At 49.3% G+C, this 20,105-nt stretch overlaps 1 protein-coding gene across 1 annotated transcript; it reads right to left on the bottom strand.

Moving 5' to 3' along the window:
- Positions 1-573: 573 nt before the first annotated feature.
- Positions 574-19,289, bottom strand: SFXN4 (sideroflexin 4). Its single transcript, XM_012642415.1, has 14 exons — positions 19,188-19,289; positions 17,991-18,056; positions 17,494-17,568; positions 16,297-16,323; positions 16,158-16,212; positions 15,140-15,165; positions 14,043-14,096; positions 13,906-13,962; positions 13,704-13,769; positions 12,895-12,973; positions 11,859-11,974; positions 7,616-7,701; positions 5,772-5,889; positions 574-1,338 (listed from the first exon to the last, which is right to left on the bottom strand). The coding sequence occupies exons 1-14, from the start codon at positions 19,224-19,226 to the stop codon at positions 1,261-1,263; spliced, it is 942 nt and encodes a 313-aa protein (XP_012497869.1). The 5' UTR covers positions 19,227-19,289; the 3' UTR covers positions 574-1,260.
- Between the last annotated feature and the right edge of the window lie 816 nt (positions 19,290-20,105).

Raw genomic sequence — 20,105 nt, 5'->3', positions numbered from 1 at the left:
GGGAGTGGCCAGAGGTGAGCGAGGGAAAGCTCCTGCCTGCCATAAGGAATCTGCACTTGATCTCCACACACTGGTAAGCCGTTTAAGGCTGTTCAGCAGGTGTGGTCTAGCAGAGCGGGCAGCCCGGACTGGAGGGAGCCGGCAGGAGACGGGCCGGGCAGCAGCAGCCGGGAACACTGCTGGGCTGCGCTGGAGCCGCAGCAGTGGACATGAAGAAGTGGCTTCTGAAGACCATGTTGGGCCCCATCTACTGAATGGGGTGCAGGGAGGGCTAGGTAAGGGTGCCACCAACGATCCTAACACAACTAGTGTGATTTCCTGAGATTGAGGGGGGAGAGCTGATCTCAAGTCTGAACAGGTTGAGTGTGAGGTGTCTGTGGGACATCCGAGTGGCACAGTGCAACGGGTAGCTCAGTGACCGGCCTGGGTCCCAGCAGTGTGGCAGCGCGGGGTTAGTGGGGCACAGATGGCATGGATGAGAGAAGTCTTAACAGATTGGGAGGCACAGCAGAGACCATGAGGGCAGACAACTCTTTTAAGAAGTCTGGCTATGAAGGGGGTTTGCTTTTTTAATGAGGCAGGTGACTCATTAACGTAGTTTACATGCTATTGGGAAGGAGCCCGCAGAGAGGCTGGAGCCAGAGGGACAGCTGACCTCGTGTGGAGGACAGGATGGGGACAAGGGAGGGCAGTTTGCAGATTTGGTGCCAGGAAGTTCCACCGCTGGCTGGCCGATAGCCCTGGTTTTCCCAGGGAAGGAGGAGGCAGGGTCCTTTGCCAGTGAAGGGAAAGACGCAGGGTGGAGGGCGGCAAAGATTTTAAGTAGTTGTCTAGAATTGGGTGAGCCCAGTAGGGAAACAGCATTGCTTTGGGGGTCGGAGGCCTTAAACAGCTCCCCACACGGATCGTGTTTATCCGAAGCCAGGCTAGCAACTTCATGCCTGTGTCCTGGGCATGGTGGACTCTTTGCCTTTATTTCTTCAAAGACTCAACTGGAGACCAGTTTATTAGTGATTTCATAGGCTGGTCCTCACCGCACCCGTGGCCTCAGCAGCCCTGTTGGGCTGCCAAGACAGGCCACCTTCCCACTGTCTTCTCCGGCCAGCCTCAAAGACACACCAGCCTGGAAACAGCCTCGGCACGTGCAATCCTGTCATCTTGTCAGCGCAGACACCTCCGGCGTCCCCAGGGGACCTTTGGCAGAGTCCTCCAAAACCTTGAAAGGTTTTCAAGCAAGAACAAATTCACCTAAAACTCACCCTACACCCCTCTGTTATAGAACAGTTCTGTTTCTTCTGTTGAAGACCGAATTTCCTCTTCAAGATTACTGCACTGTATCTGAAAAACAGTTAAATTCTTAATATTTACATTAATAATTTTTCTTGCCTTAGAAGCCAAGTTAAAAAGCAATTCATTTTCTGAAAGCAACCATTTCACAGTTATCTTTTTCAATGATGTTTAATCTATAGCAAAAAAAAACAAAACGTAACTTCTTAAAAACTTTTTAATGAAAAATTCAATTACAAACAAATGTAGAAAGAACGTAACGGACCCTCATCACTCAAAAGTAATTTAACAATCTGCAATCTTACTTCATCAAGCACTTCCCATACCCAGTAATGGGAGTTTTTTTCTTGAGTATTTTAAGGCAATTCTTAGATGTGTTATTTCACCTACAAATACTTCAATATGAAATTCTAAATGATAAAGATTTTGTTAACATTTATATAAGTAATACAGTTATGTAACTATGCCACTATCATACCTCACAAAATTAGCAACAATCCCCTAATATCATCTAGCACCCGCCACCTTTGCAGTCTAGCAGGGCTGTGGATGTACTAGCCGACGCTGTCATGGTCCTCGAGGTTCCAGACCTGAAGGGCGTGGCAGCCCCTGGTATGTTTGAGGGCATGCTCTGGGCGGAGCCCTGGCAGAACCCCTCTTGGCCTTGGGTTCTGCAAGTGGACTGGGCCACCTCAGCTGGGACCAGGAGGCGGGGCCCCCACCAGCCCAGGACCACCATTCAGACACCTCCATGCCCACCTTGGACCAACAGGGTATTTTCAAGGCCTAGCAAGTCTTGGTGTTTGGAGTTGTTATGGCGAGACTGACCCCATTTCCTGCCTCTACTCTGGCCTCTGGAAGTTGTGTCCCCTTCAAGCCTTGCCTGACTCACCCACTGCCTACCTCCTCGGCCTGGCAGCGCAAGCCCACGTGCCCTTTCAGCCGTCCCGCACCCTCCACTGGGAATGCCCTCTTCCCTCTCCCATCTCTGCCTGTTAAAACCCATCCATTTCTAAAGGCTACCTCCTCCACAAAGCCTTCCTGGGTCAGCTGGCAATTCCTTTTCTCTCATCTCCCCATAGCACTGCGGTCATGTTTACTCTGTCAGGTAACAGTTGTTTGCATGTATGACACACTACCATTCCCGCAAACGCCTGTGGCGGTCTCAGAGACTGCCACCCGCTCCCTGTATGTCTCTCTTCTTCCACAGCGGAACTTCAAACAGTTCCAGCGTAGACACCTCGCTTCCCAGCCTCCCCTGCAGCAAGGCTCGGCACAGGACCGAGTTCTAGCCAATGTAATGGAAGTGGTGCGTGGCCGTGTGGACTGTGGATGGCGCGTCTCGTGCCCTGAGGACGATGGCAGTGTGCTGAGCTGGAAGGAGCCAGGTCCCTGAGGACTCCATGACATAAAGACGCCTTACCTGGACCTCACACTTTATGGAAACAAGAAATCAACTTCTACCTTGTTCAAGGCACTTGTGCTTCGAGCTCAGTTACGACCAGATGTAACCCTAGCTAACACAGAGCCCTTCCTTCTTGGGTTCTCTTCCTGGCTGTTGGCATCACCCTGAGCCAGAAACCTGGGAGCCCCGACCCCGTCCTCTGCATCACTGCCCTGAAACTCCCAACCCGAGGGCTCCCAAGTTCTGGCTCATCCAGTTCAAGTAGTTCTCTCCAAGCCACCAACATGGACTAGTCCAAGCCCCGTCCGTCCCCTCCAGCCTGAGTTACTTCCATAGCCCCCTGGTGGCCCCACCTGCCATCCGGGATCCAAAGAGGGACCTTTCTAAAACACAACCTGAATAAGCCACTCCCCTCTGGAAACGCTTCCCTCCCTGCCTCCGCCATAAAGTCCTACCGCCCGATGGGACCTGGGAGGCCCTTCACCACCCAGCCCTGGCCCCGGCGTCAGAGCCTGCCACGTCGCAGCTGAATAACGCACAGGGGATCACATACCGCCCCTTAGCCTCAGCTTCTCCCTCTGCAAAATGGGACTAACAAATCCTACTCTGAAGAGTCACTGTGAAGACAAGAGACTGTCTGACACAGTCCCCAGGGCACAGAAGGTGCTGGATAAACAGAAGCCACTCTTGGTGGAAGTGGGAGCGTGCTGTGGCATCTCCTCTCCCCCACTCCAGCCACATGGGGCCACTGAGAACGTCTCTCCGTGCCTTCGCACGGGCTGTTCCCTTCCCCACGCTCCCACAGCCCCACGGTGCTGCCCCGCACATGTCTCTATCCGCCACAGTCCTGCTGCAGCTGTGGTCACTCCTGTACACAGCTCTCCCTTGGTGGCCTGAGGAACCAAGCGCAGCTCAGGCAGCCCCGTAACTGTAAGCCAGGTGGCCGCTGGCTCCAGAAGGCCAGTAAGTGGCACCAGCCCACGGAGGGGAACAGAGGATGGCGGTGGTGAAGGGGGAGGGCTACCTCTGGTCCTGGCCACCAACAGTATGTCCCTCCCACCCTCTCCACAAGGGAGACCGTGTGCCTGCCAGGGCTCCAGCCACAGAAAGAGGCCACGGTAGAAAGCACACACGGGTGAGGCCAAAATGATAGCATGAAGTAGAATCTAAGTTACTCCTGAAGCTGGAAAATGAATCCTGCTGCCTGTGATGACTCAAATCTGTACAAAACTGGAAAGAGCCGTGGCCGGCTGATGCCAAACACCGCAGAATCTAGATTCCAGCTCCTGGCCCAGTCAGGGGCCCGGGGCTCCGTAGCTCCCATTGACCAGAGCCCTCGGTGGCCCAGATGCTGCCACTTCTTTCACAGCTGCCCCCTCAACAGCAGATGCAAGAGCAGGGACCACTCGCCGCTGTATCCCAGCACCTGGCGCCAGGTCTGCCCGGGCAGGCTTCCTTCGGGTTTTTTGGGTTGGGCCCGGGGTTGGGGGGGGCCGGGGCCCGGGGTTGGCCTTCCCGGGGTTGGAAGGGCCCCGTCAGTGGGCTGGCCTGCGGGCGAGCCACCTGCTCTACTCTCGTGGGGTGCCCACGCAGTCAGAAGTAGCATGTCCAAAAGGATTCATTAGTATTGCAGTTTCGACAGAGTGTTCAAATAGGTGGGCCTATGAGGATTAAAAATATTTTTTCCTTCTAAAATTCCATTTCAATGAGATGCTGCTCTGCTGCCCCCTCCGCCAGAGCAAGTATAACTATTTAAAATAATTTAAAACTTATACGTTACATGCTGGCAAGGTTGCCTGAATTAACGATTCTATAAACCTAAATCTATAGAATTTCGGTTCTGAACAAGTTCATTCCATAAACATAAATGCTTTTGAGGGCTTTTCCGTTAACATCAGTGAAACAAGCACTTGAAATTTTCAGCCAAGAAACTGCTACTATCTGCTAACATCAATAACGTCCTTGACAGCCCCTAGAAATTTATGGCAGAGCTTTAGAAATAAAAATAAAACTGGCTTTCTGACTTAAAAAGTCCTTGATACCTACTGAGCAACACTCTCTGCAGAGATACTATTATCTTCACCTCTTTAACAGATAAGCAAGTTGAGCTAACTGACCAAGGTCAGAGAGGAGCTGGGACTTTGAATCCAGGCAGTCTGACTCATCATAAATTATACTATGTTATAAATTATCTACAGAACTGAGCCGTCCAATGCAAAAGCCACTAGCCACACGTGAGTGCTTAAAATTAAATTTAAAATTCAGTTCCTCATCACACCAGCCTCATTTCAAGTGCTTAACAGCCACCCGCCCTGTCGGACAGCACAGGTCTAGAACATTTCCATCACTGCCAAAAGCTCCATTGGAGGGGGCAGTGGTATAGAATGTTATGAAGTTTCTTTAATAAAATATCTTTATAAGGTTTTTTTATGCCCCAGAAAAATGTTTATGATATACTGTTAAGAAAAGTAGAATCCAAAACGGCACATGAGATTTGGGGGATAGAGTTATGTGTAAATACTGTTACGGATGACCCTTGAACAGCACAGGTATGAACCGCGTGGGTCCACTTATATGCAGATTTTCTTCTACCTCTGCCACATCCGAGACAGCAAGACCAACCCCTCCTCCTCCTCCTCAGCCCACTCAATGTGAAGACGACGAGGATGAACACCGTTTATCACAATCCACTTCCACTTAATGAACAGTAAATGTATTTTCTCTTCCTTAGGATTTTCTTAATAACATGTTCTTTTCTGTCTTACCTTATTGTAAGAATACAGTATATAATACACATATAAAATACGTTAATCAACTGTTTATGTGATTGGTACGGCTTCAGATCAACAGTAGGCTGTTAGTACTTCAGTTTTGGGGGAGTCAAAAGTTATACTCAGATTTCTGACCACATGGGGGGTTGGTGCCCCTAACCCTCACGTTGTTCAAGGGTCAACTGTATTTTGTTTTATAGTTTTGCGAACTTTGCAGATTTTTTTAGAAGGAGAGTAATTTATTTATTTTACTCTCATAACCACGAAATAAAAAACCTCTGAGCGAAAGCCAAACGAGGGGCACTCACCCGCCCGATCTGCGGAAACATACTAAAGGACACCGGCACCATCAGTCCCATCATCAGGACAGTGCAAGACAGTTTTGCAGTCCATAACGACCGTGGATTTTTCAGGAAAAACTGGGTCCTGTAAGAGAGAAGGTACAGAGATGACGCTAAACTCTCAGGGCCGTTTCAGAGGGTGGCCTTTTGCTCTCGTGGCGGCAGGCCCTGCCCTGGCTCCTGCTCAACTCACCGACGGGCGATGAATGCAGCTGCACTGACCGAGCGCCCGGTCTGCACTGCGCACAGTGTTCAACGCGTCACCTGCATTCGCTCACCTGATCCCCCCGAAGCCTACGAGCTTTGTGCCATCATCATCATCATCCCCTCCACACAAGGAGAAAATGGAGGCACAGACTTGTGAAGTTGGGTACATACTCAAAATCCCATAGCCCAAAATGACAGGTCAGATTCTAGAGCTGGTGCTCTTGACCTGGGCTAACCTGACATGGATGTGACATTCTGACCTTGACCTTTGGAGAGCAAAAGAGACAAAGATTGGGGTCTGGTTGAGGCTCTACCACTGACAGACTCTGTGCTCTCGGGGAAGCCATTTTCCCCCAAGGAGCCCGTGGGTTTTTTCAGAGGCAGAATGAGGGCAATGAGTTAGAAAACTCACGAAGGTCACTCCAGCTTGGATACTGTTTACTATCCTGGCCCTGGGATGGTGTTTCTGGGAGGTCGCTTGATGGCTAGGTCCTTCCAAGAACCCCCATGTCCTCGGGGAAACGAGGACCATCTCTCCCCACCAGGCAGCCTGTGCCGTTCATGTAGGAGGAGCTCCAACTTTGAGGCCAGACAGCCCGGGAAGCATCTGATAGAGCAGAAGTCTCTGCACCTATCCAGCTGGGTCAACCTTGGGAAGGAACAGTGGGCTCTGCCTGGGCCCCTGCCCCTGCTTCCTGAAAATGTGCTGCACGTGTGGTTCTAGAGGCAGCTTCCCGGATTTACCATGCTGGAGAGGGTGGGTGGGAGCAGCAACGGGCATGTGACTCAACTCGGGCCGACAGATTCCTTCCCTGGGAGTCTCTGAACTGAGGGGACGACACTCCTGCCTCCCCTGGGGCTTGCTGTGTTTTATCTCTGATCAGGAGGCTGTGAGGATGTGAGCTGGGAGTTACGAGCAGTTGGGTCCCTGCTCAACATGAAGAAGCCAATCCGACAGGAGAGAGGGAAGCCAAGATCCACAAGGGAGAGGAAGACAGCGTCTAGCAGTGGAGCTTCTGCTCAAGCTGCTGCAGCCTACACTCCTGGCCTGTTCCCGGACCTAAACCCCCTCCCTCCGGCCTAGGCTCTCGCGGCTGCGTTCCTCACCCTGGAGACCACAGCAGCCCTGACTGATCCCCTGGCCGCTGCCTCACAGGCCATTTCTTGCTTCACAGAAGGGAAGATGGTCTACTGAATCTGGGGCCACTTAAGCTAATTTAAAACACGCTCAGAATGGGGGTGGGGAGAAGACTTGAGCAATATTCACAGCACGTAAGAGCTGGGAGAACTTGCAAACCATCCGAACCCATCATTCTAGAAGCGAGCAAATGTGCCTCGGCAGGTCCTTGGACACGCCAAGGACAGAGCTAACCGAGGACAGAGCCTGGGCCGGCGTTCAGGTTTGATGGAATACGAACATCGGGACTGCCACGCCTGCCCCAAATCAATCCTACCGTCGGAACTGTGGTGGCAGCGCTTGTGGGACGATCATTGAGGTGACCTCTCCCCACCCCTCCCAGCAGGGTCAGGATCTGACAAGTTTTATGAGGATTTTGACTGTCAAAATGTTTATTGCTACCTGGGGACAGGAGAGTACCTCTTACCTTTTAAAAAAGGAGGCGAAGACTTCAGGAATAAGAGCTGAGGTCCCAAACAGCACTGCCCTGGATATGGCTGTTTCTTGGACAGCCTAGTGCAAATGAGAAGAGAGCTTAGCACGTGGCACAGGATGATTTCCAGGGATCCCGCAACTCGTGCCAGAGACAGGCCAACAGCAACTCCCCTTTCTCACTTAGAAAAATAACACACGTGGAAACAGGTGGTGTTCTCACCTCACGTACGCCTTTCCGGGCGCAGGTGTGTGGAGGTTGGCTGGGGTTGGTGGCTCCCCCCTCCCTGACTCCACGATGGTCTCTATCAGTCTGCCAAACCACCCCAAATAAACTACCAAGTACAAGCAAAGGCAGCTTCTAGACAAATCCTCACTTAGAACCCAACGGCAGCCCCATTGGTGGAAACGCTGGATTTGCCATTGAGGTTCATTCCACATTTTCCTTTCAACCCAGGACTCTGCCACTGGCCTCCTATCCTGAACCGGCTTCCCAGATTCCCTGCCATGGAGGAATCCTCCAGAAGCCCAGCTCTAAGTACAACGGCGTGACATCACACCCACATGGCCACCTGCCCGTACCCGTCTTTCCCTTGTGTAATCCAAAGTGTTGTTCTGTAAAATTTTATTTTGCAGATATGTATCTACAGTTTGTAATGTTTTGTCATCTTTTCTATAATGTACATGACTCCATATATTGAACATTAAACTCCATTATATTAAACATTTAAACACATAATTTACTGTATGGGATATATGCACAAAACTATATATCTTCGAGGGTACTTTAAAGGACTTTTAAGGGAAAAAAAATTTTTTTTTAACCCCAAGAATCCTAAAGACAGACAAGGGAAATTGTGACTATACAATGGCTCACACGTTAACTTTAGAACCCAGTCCCTGGGTAAGACTTAACTCCACAATCGGCACACTCTGTGCTCAGGAGGAACCCCCCCACCCCCCACCCTTCCAACTCCCTTCCCTCCACTTCGAGCTTCCCATGACTTGCCTACGACCTTCCCGGGCTCCTGACCTGCGCAGGGGCCCTGCTCTCTGCTCACACCTCTGCCCAACTGGCAACGCGCACGTGCTCGGTGGGTGCTGTTCCCTCTGCAGGGAATGTCTTTCCCTCCAACAGGACAGAGGAAGCTGAGGACGGCTGTTTTAAAAATAAGGTTTCAGGACTATAAAGTAAAATCGCTCAACATCAGGACGAAAATGGCTGCTATTTCCACGTCAGTGGGGCAAGCCCGCCTCTCTCCGTTTGTCTCGAGTGTAAGGGGAAGACGGTCAAACAGGACACCTGTCATTAGGAGGCACTGTCTGCGACTGAGTGGCTGATGAGGCCAGTTGGGGGAAAACAACATCAACTGGTCGTCTGAAATGTGATCAAAGGTGCCCTATTACAATCAGATATTGCTGGTTACGCAGTTTCTGAAATTTCAGCCAAAGAAAATAAACCTTTCAGTGACAGGAAAATGATAAAAGAATGCTTATGCTTACGCACAGTCGCAGACACTATTCTTTAGAGAAAGATAAACATTTTTTTTTTAAAGCAGGCCATTAAACCTTTTCTTTTACGGTAACCTGGCTCTCACGCAAAGAAGTTCCCCTGGTGAGAAGGGCTCCAGACAGACAGCTGGGAAGCTGGCGCTCCTGGGGACAGGCGGCTCTGGCTCAGAAGGGTTTGGGTCTCCAGAGCCTGGCAGGCAGGAGGTGCTTGGGGACAGCTGGCTGATTAAACAGTTGCTTTCACTCTCCTCCTCAGCTTTATGAGTAGTTTCCGGCAACGCTAACACCCTGAAGTTCAGGCTGAGTTGAGGAGAAATGCAAACACATGACTACACAAAAAGGTGCCAGTGAATGTTGAGAGCAACGTTACTCATAATAGCCAAAAACTGGACGCAACCCGCGTCCCTCGCCTAGGGGATGGACAAGCAAAACGGCTCATCCATACAATGGAACGCTACTCAGCAGTAAAAGGGAGCACACGGCTGACACATGGCACGAGTCAGATGAAAGTCAAAGGTGAAAGAAGCCAGGCACAAAAAACTATCATATGATTCACTTATGTGAAATTCTAGAAAAGAAAAAGCTAGGAAGACATGAGCAGATCAGTGTTCCCCTGGAGCTGGGGCTGGACGCGGGAGCCACTGGACATGGGCGTGCAGGAAACTTTTAGGGAGATGAAAACGCAATGTCCATAAACATGTTCTGCAATCAGACAGTTGTGATGGTCGCACGAATGTTTTTTTGTTTTTTTTTGAGACGGAGTCTCGCTTTGTTGCCCGGGCTAGAGTGAGTGCTGTGGCGTCAGCCTAGCTCACAGCAACCTCAAACTCCTGGGCTCAAGCAATCCTTCTGCCTCAGCCTCCCAAGTAGCTGGGACTACAGGCATGCGCCACCATGCCCGGCTAATTTTTTCTCTATATATATATTTTTAGTTGTCCAGATCATTTCTTTCTATTTTTTAGCAGAGACGGGGTCTTGCTCTTGCTTAGGCTGGTCTCGAACTCCAGACCTTGAGCGATCCACCCGCCTTGGCCTCTCAGAGTGCTAGGATTACAGGCGTGAGCCACCGCGCCCGGCCCACACGAATGTTTCGAATTGACTAAAATTCATCAAACTATACTCTTACAATGGATGAATTTTATAGTATATAAATTATACCTCAATAAAGCTGTTGTAAAAAAAAAGTCTCTTCCTTTAAAAGCTGTGATAGGCAGAATAATAATAAAAATAAATAAAATATAAATAAGTAAAAAAAGTCTCTTTAGGGTAGTTTATCTTAGGCCCAGAACCTTCATTTCAAATTCAAGACATATTTTCTTTCTGGCAGCAATTTCTCTCCTTCTTACTTATAATTATTGTGTCCCTATTGTAATTCATTTAGAAAGGGGCCATGCTACTAGATGGTCTAGCGGAAATACCACAGCATGTGTCTGATGGTTTATAATTCAGCTCCGTCAATCACTGACAGGATTTAGAGGAATATGTTTCGTGACCCAAATAATGACATATTTATCGATGGAATGAACAGCCACTTTTCTGGCCTCCTCTTCCACTGACATGCTGGCCAGTAGAAGGACGTCTGGCTGGCTAAGGAGTCCCCCCTGTGTGCTGACACCGGGAGACACACAGTCCCTTCCCTCCGTATCAGGAGCTGTTCCATGCTGCCCTCTAGGCCATCTGCAAACAATTGCCTCACACTGTAATTCTTCAACTAAAGTCATTTTACACACACCAAAAAAGATCTCCCCTGCTAAAAACACATTCCTTAAAAGTCCACACCCAAAATGAAACTACCAGAGACTATAGCAGGTTCTTAGCTAAATGTACACAGAAACCACTGTGTTGCTTTGAGCAAAAAAAAACGCAAATAAATAAACTATTTAATAGTAAAAATTATTCAAACTTTAGGCCTTTGTAAGAGTTTTAGATCAGAGCATTGGATTTCCTAAAGTCCATCCTTGGTCCTTAACGGTGCAGACTATAAGAAAATCTGCTGAGGCAGAAGACAGAGGGCTTCTCTTACCCCCAGAGAGAGGTGTCTGCTGGCCTCCTTGAGTGTAGAGCAGGCTGGGAGGGGAGTGGGCCCCAGGAGGGATCCCTAATCAAACACTGGGAGGGCAGATATTGAACTTGAAGAACAAGATCTCACACTCAGGAGCCCAGCACTTGCTAGACACCCTCTGTAGTGGTCAGCCTCGTGGGTCATCTTGGCGACAGCACCAGATAGTCAATCAAGCCCTAATCTTGGTGTGGGGCATTCTGTAGACGTGGTTAACATCTACAAAGAGCTGACCAGGTAAAGGAGATCACCCTCCACAATGTGGGTGGGCCTCATCCAGTTAGGAAGCCGTAGAGCAAAAACTGAGGGTTCCCAAAGATGAGATTCTGCCAAGGGCTACAGCACCAACTCCTGCCCGGGTTTCCAGCCTGCTGCCTGCCCTGAGATTCCCAACTTATCGGCCGCATAATTGTGCAAGCTGATTCCTCAACGTAAATCCCTTAATAGATACGTACGTATGTCCTATTGGTTCTGTGTTTCTGGAGAACCCAGACTCATGCCCCTCTTTCACACGTCAGGGGACAAACACGCAAAATCTGTCAGCATGCTGAGGGAGGAGGGGTGAGGAAGGGTTGAAAGCAGACGTGAATTTGTCACCAGCTCTCAACTAGAAACGTCAGTTCTTTGCCCAAAGAGCAGGCAGCTAGAGCTTCATTGTGTCCCTTACCTTTCTCCCGGCTCTTCTGGAATGGCCTATGACATTGCCTTCTTTGTCCATGACCTCAATCCCTCGAATGGGCTCAAAACCCCGGGATGCAAAGACATTCATGGCACTGACGTGCGCTGTAGGTGCAAAAACAAGAGGAGGCTGCGGCAGAGGGATGAGACCCGGTCCAGCCAAGGAAAGTCTTTTCGGGTTTCTGTCCACTTCAAGCCTCTTTTTCTGAGGGCTGCCCTTTTCCCCACCCTGGGGTGGTCACCTGCCACAGGCTGGGCCAACCGTGCTCTCCTGGGGCAGTGCAGAAGGCTCAGAACAGCTGCCCATTCAGCCTTGGGTACAGCTTCTGGCACTCCCGAGGCCCAGCCCGACTCCCCAACAGGATTCCAGAAGAAACCCCAGGACCCTTGAAACATACCCCTCGTCTTTGCTGACGCTGGTTGGGCCAGGTTTCCGTAACATACGAGTAATTTCCCCAGTTTCCCGCCTAAAGTCAGTCTGCCAACCCTTCAATCTGCTCTGATTCCTAAACCCAAATTTGGAGCATGGCGTAGTGAGCATGCAGGTTGGCAAACTCAAAATATTCAGCTAGTATCTCTGCTTCTCTGCCTGGAGGCTGACGACCGGGCTGGATCCCTGTGCTACAGCTTGCTCGCTGTGCAACTCTGGGCAAGGTACTCAACAACCCTGTGCCTCCTTCTCCTCATCTGCACATGGGAATAATAATATTTCTTCCCCGTAAGTTGATGTCAGGATTAAGTGAACTCATGCACACAGAGCGCTTATGCCAATAGTCTTTAAGATATAAGTTAGGTTTCCAGACCTGTGTTCATCCTTTGGCAATTAATGGAGTATCCACAGAAAGTGTCACCTCTCAAACCAAAGACCTAATCTGGGCTGGGGTAGGGGCCCCAGCAGGCTGCAAATGGTTCCTATCATCTGTCACAATGTGGCCAAGGGACCCAGGTATCTCTGGAAACAGAGGAAGGCTCACAGACCACAAAGACAAGCCCCAGACTGCATGCTTCCAGCCCTTCCTACTCACTGAGAAGGGCGACAGGTAAGACTCTTTTGATCCAAGGGTTATCCAGGGAATATTTCATTTGGATCAAATAAGGAATAAGCTAGAAAATAAGAAAGAAACATCAGGATTGCATGGGGCCAAAAATAAGCTACACATACTCAACAGCAGAGAGCTCACACTGGCCTAGTGCCTGTAACAGGTCGCACTATTGCCAACGCTCTCCATGTATTTTTGTGTTTTAATTCTTACAACACTAAGGTGCTCTCCCTGCTCATCTGAGGAGTAAATAGGGGCTTTGAGAGGTTATGTAAACTTGTCCAGAGTCACAGAGTCATTAAGGGTTTAAGCCAGGATGGGAACCCAGGTTTGTCTGACACTAAAGTCTCCACTTTTAACCCCTACTGTGTCTTGACATCGGAAGCAATACACAATTCATATAACATGTTTGTGTAGCATAAATTAATTCTTTAAAAGACATCAGTAGAAGAAGCAATTACTCCTGTGCCTAGTAGTATACTTTCTGGTGTTCGATGACTAAAGAAAAAGAAAAGCACGTATTTAGCAAATATCACAGTTTTACACAGCAAGGATAACTAAAAAAAATACATGAAAAACCACAAAAGAAATAATACAACAGAACACTGCATACCATCTGGGTCTCAGAATATTAATGTAATTATTTCGGGGTGATAGGACTACAGGTGACATTTCCTATTCATACGTTCTAAATTGTTTAAGTTGGAACACAAATTTGTAATCACAATAAATAAAGCTTTTTTTTTTTGATTCCAGGGAATAAAGAAGATTTGACAGATATTAAAAACACTTACCCCAAAGAAGGTTGAAGAAGCAATTACTCCTGCCCCTAGTACTATACTTTCTGGTGTTTGACGACTCTAAAGAAAAAGAAAAGCACGTATTTAGCAAATATCACTGTTTTACACAGCAAGGATAATTAAAAAAAAAAAAATACAAAAAACCACAAAAGAAATAATAGAACACTGCATACCATCTGGGTCTCAGAATACTCACGTAACTCTCGTTGCCGTTGATAATGTTGAATGCTGTCGTGTAAGCATACAAGGAAACCTGCAGGAGAGGCAGATGGGCAACATTCTGATTTCAAGCATAACAGAATTCAGCCTTCGTGAGACAGAAATAATTGCTACCTGAGGTAAAACAACGGACATCATCCCTTTTGCTGGCATCATCGACAAAAATACCTTTTAAGAAGAAAGTAGAGCAGAGTTACAAGTGCTTTGTGGGAGAGAGGGCTTTTGGGAGCAAAGAACTTTCCAGGGGAGGTGTAGGAGTGAGCCCCCTAGGAGCTGGGGTAGGAGAGGAAGGTGGCGGGTACAGGGGCTGCCAGGCAGCAGACAAGCCAAGGTTGAGTGAGCACCTGCCAGGCACCGAACTGGCAGCTCTGAGGACACCCAGGAGCTCAGTGGGCCCTGTCTCCAAGGCCTGCAGTCCCCCAGGGCTGCCAAGGGGTAGGCACTTGCCAGGGGAGACAGGCACGGGCCAGTGATGTGAGCAAAAAGCACATCTGAGAGCCAAGGTGGGACAGCCTTGCTGGGGGCAACTCCAGGTCCCAGGTGAGGGGCTGTACTGAGGGAGGACTCGGGGAGAGAAGGAAACAGATGATTACATGGGACTTGCTGCACAAAGCACCTCCTAACTCACTGACCTCTTCTATAGGGCTTTGGGCACACGGGCTAAGGATCCCTTATCCAAAATGCTTGGGACCAGAAGTGTTTCGGATTTTGAATTTTTTTTGATTGTGAATTATTTGCTTATACATAATGAGATATCTTGGGAGGAGGCTCAAGTCTAAACACTAAATTCATTTATGTTTTATATATATGGTATACATATAACCTGAAAGTAATTTATACAATATTTTTAATAATTCTGTACATGAAACAAAGCTTTGACTGCCATGGAATTTTCTATTTGTGGCATCATGTCGGTGCTCAAACCATGTTTTGGATTTTAGAGCATTTTTGATTTTCAGATTAGCAATGCTCAACCTGTGGTAGGTATTCAAAAAAAAGGATGACCTTGTGACACTGTGGACCTTCGAGAGGTCACCCATTGGGTAAGGAGGGTGAGGGGTGGGGGCTGGAGGAATGGATATATACATCAACAGCAGCCAAGGGTCACAGGTGGGGGCCCAGAGCCATTTATCAGGCAGTCCTGAGACACAGGTCCAGAGCTGGAGGGACACAGTTGAGGCTAGGAGATGAGTGGGTGGCAGCATACTCACCGTGGGCATCGTGAAAGGCAGGAAGGCTGGCAGGGGAGAGAAGAGCCGTCAGTGCCTGCAGCTGCCCAGGCAGGAGGCGGGAAGGGCACCACCCACCGGAAAGCCACTTCCCCAGCTGGGGAAGGCACAGACCTCAAAGGAGATTTTTTACTCATTCTTTTTTTCCTAATAAAAATACAAACTCTGTGCGTAAAATTACCATAACTATGGCAAAGTCAAAACAGCACAGTATACAGAGAGACCTAACTCAAGGCCTCTCCCCGCTGCAGGCAGGCGTGTTCATCAGCATGCGCTCACCCTTCCAGATGAACTGTTGGATACGTCCGTCAGCACAGACACAAACTCTCTCACACGCACGGCCCTTAATTATCCAAACACGGTCACCACACGCTGTTGTATGCTTTGTACTTTTTCCCTGAATACTAATTCCTAAAGATCTCTCTTTCTATATCAGCATCGAGGACTTACCTCTTTCCTTTTTGTTTTTTTTTTCCATCTGTGTTCCATCTACCATCCTAATTCTTTTTAATGAATTATTTAGAGTCTGAATCGTTGGATATTTATGTTGTTTCCAGCGTCTTGTTTATAATATATACAGAATTATAGTTGGAAGGATCATGGATTGGATTTTATTCCTCTCATCTTAGATGTGGTGAAAATGAGAGAGAATAGTAAATGGTCTCCCTAATACTAGCACTTACGAGCTGCAAGTTCTGGAACCAGGAAATCATCGTTAAGTTCATGGGGCGTGTGGAGCCAGGCGGGATCCACTCGCAGGCCTGTCCCCTCACCCCCAAAGCCCAGATCTTTCCACGGCACTGGACACAGCTCTGGGCCCTAAGCCTGCTCTTCTGCATGAAAACCCCGGACCCCACAAGCATTCTTTTTAAGCTGTGTTGTCAGACTCACCATCAGAAATCCTGCTAGGAGGAAAAAATTAAAAGAAGGCAGGCAGAGATTTCTCAGTGTTACAAACCACGTCTTCCCAACCCGCTTCTGAAAATTGGAAACAACTCACCGGCAGGTCGAAAGAGAGCGGGGATCGGTCTGCCGCTGTCGGGATGCACTGTTGACTTAGAGGGGAGACGCGAAGGTTAGCCAGATGTTTGGTTTTGTTATTTTAGGAGGCCAAAAATTAGGACGGGGCTGAAACTTACAAGACTCCTCTTCCAAGCTTCTCGTATCTAAAAATGAAAACGAAAAAAAAAAAAACCAAGCAATGGCTTTTAAAGGTGGCTCAGCAGCAAAGAATCTTGCCAGTCTCATTTCTGGGGTCATCTGTGCCCCGCCTTTCAGAAACTAAAGGCCAGAGCTGTTTTCTACTACACAGATGGAACAAATCAAAACGAATGAATCAAAGGAATTAACAACTGTTCTGTCTCTAACCTTGGAGAGGACCAACACCTAACTTACCCCTCAGATGAGTTCCTTGCCCCTGCTCGGAGCAGGCTGTATGCAGAAGATGCCACTATGCCATTAGCCAGGTGGCTTGCAACACAGCCAAACTGTCAGCCCAGAGGCCCCAACAAGTTCTTAGGAAAACCAAGTTAAACATGTGAGCTTTCCAGTTTGCCTTGTGGGACTGGTGGTTGTGAGCTAAGGAAAGCCCTACACACTGCAAGGCAGATAAGGAGAACTCGGTTTGAGCCTGTGGGCAGAACACTAGCTGGAACGGAAAACAGATTCTGACTTCAGAGGACTGCCCGAATTCTGGAGTTTGCCAAGGGGCTCCGGGAATCAACTACAGAGAATTCCCACTAGTATCCATGAGGAATACTGCTCTGTCTAGTTTATGGGATGGAATTCTAACTGCATTTAAAAAACTAACCCAGTTTTTTTGTTTTGTTGTTTTTTTATTTTATTTATTTTTTTTTTTGAGACAGAGTCTCACTGTGTTGCCCGGGCTAGAGTGCTGTGGCGTCAGCCTAGCTCACAGCAAGCTCAAACTCCTGGGCTCAAACAATCCTCCTGCCTCAGCCTCCCGAGTAGCTGGGACTACAGGCATGCGCCACCATGCCCGGCTAATTTTTTTTTGGTATATATTTTTAGTTGTCCAATTAATTTCTTTCTAATTTTAGTAGAGACGGGGTCTCGCTCTTGCTCAGGCTGGTTTCGAACTCCTGAGCTCAAACAATCCGCCCGCCTCGGCCTCCCAGAGAGCTAGGATCACAGGCGTGAGCCACCGCGCCCGGCCAAACTAACCCAGTTTGGAAAAGCTGGTCCCCTGGGTGGTGTATAACGATGACAAGATTAACCACCAAAATTCCACCTGATTTCAGACCATGCAGGCACAAATATCTGAAGGCAACTGCGCCCGGTCTTGAACCAGGCAACCTTGGGCACACAAGACATACCGTTTGATACTCCAAGGCGTGTCCGGATGCATCTTCATTGGTGAACAACAGCTGCCTTGCTTTTTCTATGTTTTCCTATAATTAGAAACCAAGAAATCAAGCAACGATCTCAACATTGTTCATATTTATCCACATATTTAGGAATCACAAGCTCACTCACCAGCATACAATGTATTTCAAATGCACACCTGACAGCGACGCCACATGGATCCTTACTTAGATTTCTACTCCCTGAGAGGTTCCACGAGGACAGTCCTGTTTGTCATTCAGATTTAGGCCTCCTGCTTCCCAGACAGCCTCAATAGCTTCCCCGCAGGTGCTGTCACACACCCCCTCTATTTATCCCCTTACAATCTAACAAGCGCATTCCGACGGAATAAAAACAAAATAACATATAGATTCTGTTACTTCAACTACTTGTAAAAGGAACACATGGTTTTCAAGTGTGAAAATAAAATGTGAAATTCATTATCTCCGAAAACAAAAAAAATACTTACAACTGAAATGAACAAATTCAAAGGATCTAATAGTTCTGTCCACTGAAGAAATCGTCGAACAAAAGACTTGAGAGAGAAAAGTACCAGAAAGAAGGTTAACAACAGTAGAAAACTAAAGACATAGGGTAATAATGACCGTTGACACTTTTTTGGAGAAACTACTAGGGCCCTGTCCTGTGACCTGCTTTAACCAGCATCACCTCCTGGGAACCTTCCAATCTCCCCATTTCACAGGTGAGGAAGCTTAGGCTTAGAAGGGCTAGTGGGTGTGATGAGCTCAGGGCAACACCGCCAGGAAATGGCTCAGCAGCAGTCTGTGCTCTTCACCCCTCAATGGCAAATTGCTCCTGAGGGTTAAAAGCCCAGATTTGGGGGGTTCACATGGGCATACGTTCATATCTTACACATGACCTTGAAGCAACGACCCGGAAAGGTCTCTGAATCTGTTTCCTGATTCTCAGGGTGTGGTGAGGCTTAACTCCAGCAATATGGAATTCGATGCCCCAGCAGGGCACAATAAATGCATCTGGGTTCCCACGTGCAGAAAGCAGGCATGGTTTGCTCCAGGAAGCCCCAAGCTTTGCAGTGGTTCTGGCTTTAAGTCCTGGCTCTGCCCTTACTGATTACATGTTGAAATGTTAATAGTTTGTACCTGTTGGGTTAAACGCAATCTATTAAAATTAATTTCAGCTGTTTCTTTTTACTTTTTTTAATGTGGCTACTAGAAAATTTTAAATTACCTAGATGACTCACATCATATTTCTATTGGACAGCTAAGCCCTAGACGGTGCAAGGAGGTGAGGCCTGTGTTTCTTCCTGTCAACGGTGGCTTCTTCCCAAAGCCTCAGGGCCTCACCGCCGGTGACTGCGCCTACCAAGGTGGCAAGACCTGTTTCTCTCCAATCGCTTGCTCAGCCACAGCTTAGGCAGCAGAGAGCAGACACCTGCGAGGACTAGACTCCTCCGGGAGATCTGCATGGCGACCTTGTGGCCATCAGCAAGCTTGGCTTTCCCCTCCGTCCCCTCTCGCGGCCTGCGCTAGGAACGCGGGTGGTGCGCGCTCCAAGGCCGACTCCGGGACGAGGAAAGGGAGCCGCGGGGCGACCGCGTGGCCTGCCCAATGTCACTCGGCCTGACTCAGCGCTGCGCGGCCCACGCCCCCACCCCGTCCCCAGCCGCGCGGGGCCCGGGCCGTACTTGGGGTTCGGCGATCCAGAAGCGCACGTTGGGCTCCATGCCGGCGGCCGCGCCCCTGCACCCAGGGAGCCGCCCGGCCCTGCGCTTCTCGTTCCCGGGACCTACGTGATGGTTGGAGCGGCCGCCGCCGCCGCCGCCAGGCCGGGCGCGGAGGAGGAGCCGGGCTTGGTGCCCCGCCCCGAGCCGCGCGCACCCGCGTTCCCGCCCCGGGCTCCCGCGCGCCCGCTGTTCCGGCGAGCAAAGTCCTCGCTGCCCTGCTCCCACGACACAGCACCTACTGCCCAGACCCTGTGGGCACCCCGCAACCTAGCCCCGTGGCCATGACCCTCGCAGATCCCTTCAGTTGACGATGAAGTTCACTGTACACGGTGTTGGGCATAGTCGGGGCCGGCTGCGTCATTTGCCCGGCCGGGTGAAAATTGAATGTGCGGCGCCTTTTATTCAAAAATTGCGAATTTCAAAAAGCAACAGAGCATTACTCCAAGCCTGGGACCCCAAGCACAGCGCACTATCCCTCAGCCCGACAGTTTTTCCCCAGTGTTGGGGCGAGTCCAGTTTCTTTATTGAATGCATGCGTTCCCTTCCTCCCCCCGCCCCTTCCCCAGCACTGGGGTGGGGGTCGTTTGAATGCGTGGAAGCCAGAGGCGTGTTTAGCGTGTCCAGGGGCCCTGCAGAGGCCTGGGCTGGGGGACCCAGCACACCACTTAGTCGTGTGACCCTGATCAAGTCAGTATCTCGAAGTCTATATTTCTCATCTGTAAGAATTGTACCTATCTCAGGGTTTTGTTTGGATTAAAGGAGCTAAACCTGTAAATACCCTAACACCACCGCCGCTGGCCCAGTGGATTAGCGCCCAGCTAGCCAATCGCCTCCCTTGCCTTGCCCCTCCAGGACCAGGAAACCAGCGCAGTTTTCTTC

This window comes from Propithecus coquereli, unplaced genomic scaffold, assembly GCF_000956105.1.
Source record: "Propithecus coquereli isolate 6110/MARCELLA unplaced genomic scaffold, Pcoq_1.0 Scaffold179, whole genome shotgun sequence".
Classification (NCBI taxonomy): Eukaryota; Metazoa; Chordata; class Mammalia; order Primates; family Indriidae; genus Propithecus; species Propithecus coquereli.
Note: the sequence above shows the minus strand (reverse complement) of the source record. Positions and strands in the feature narration are given on the sequence as shown.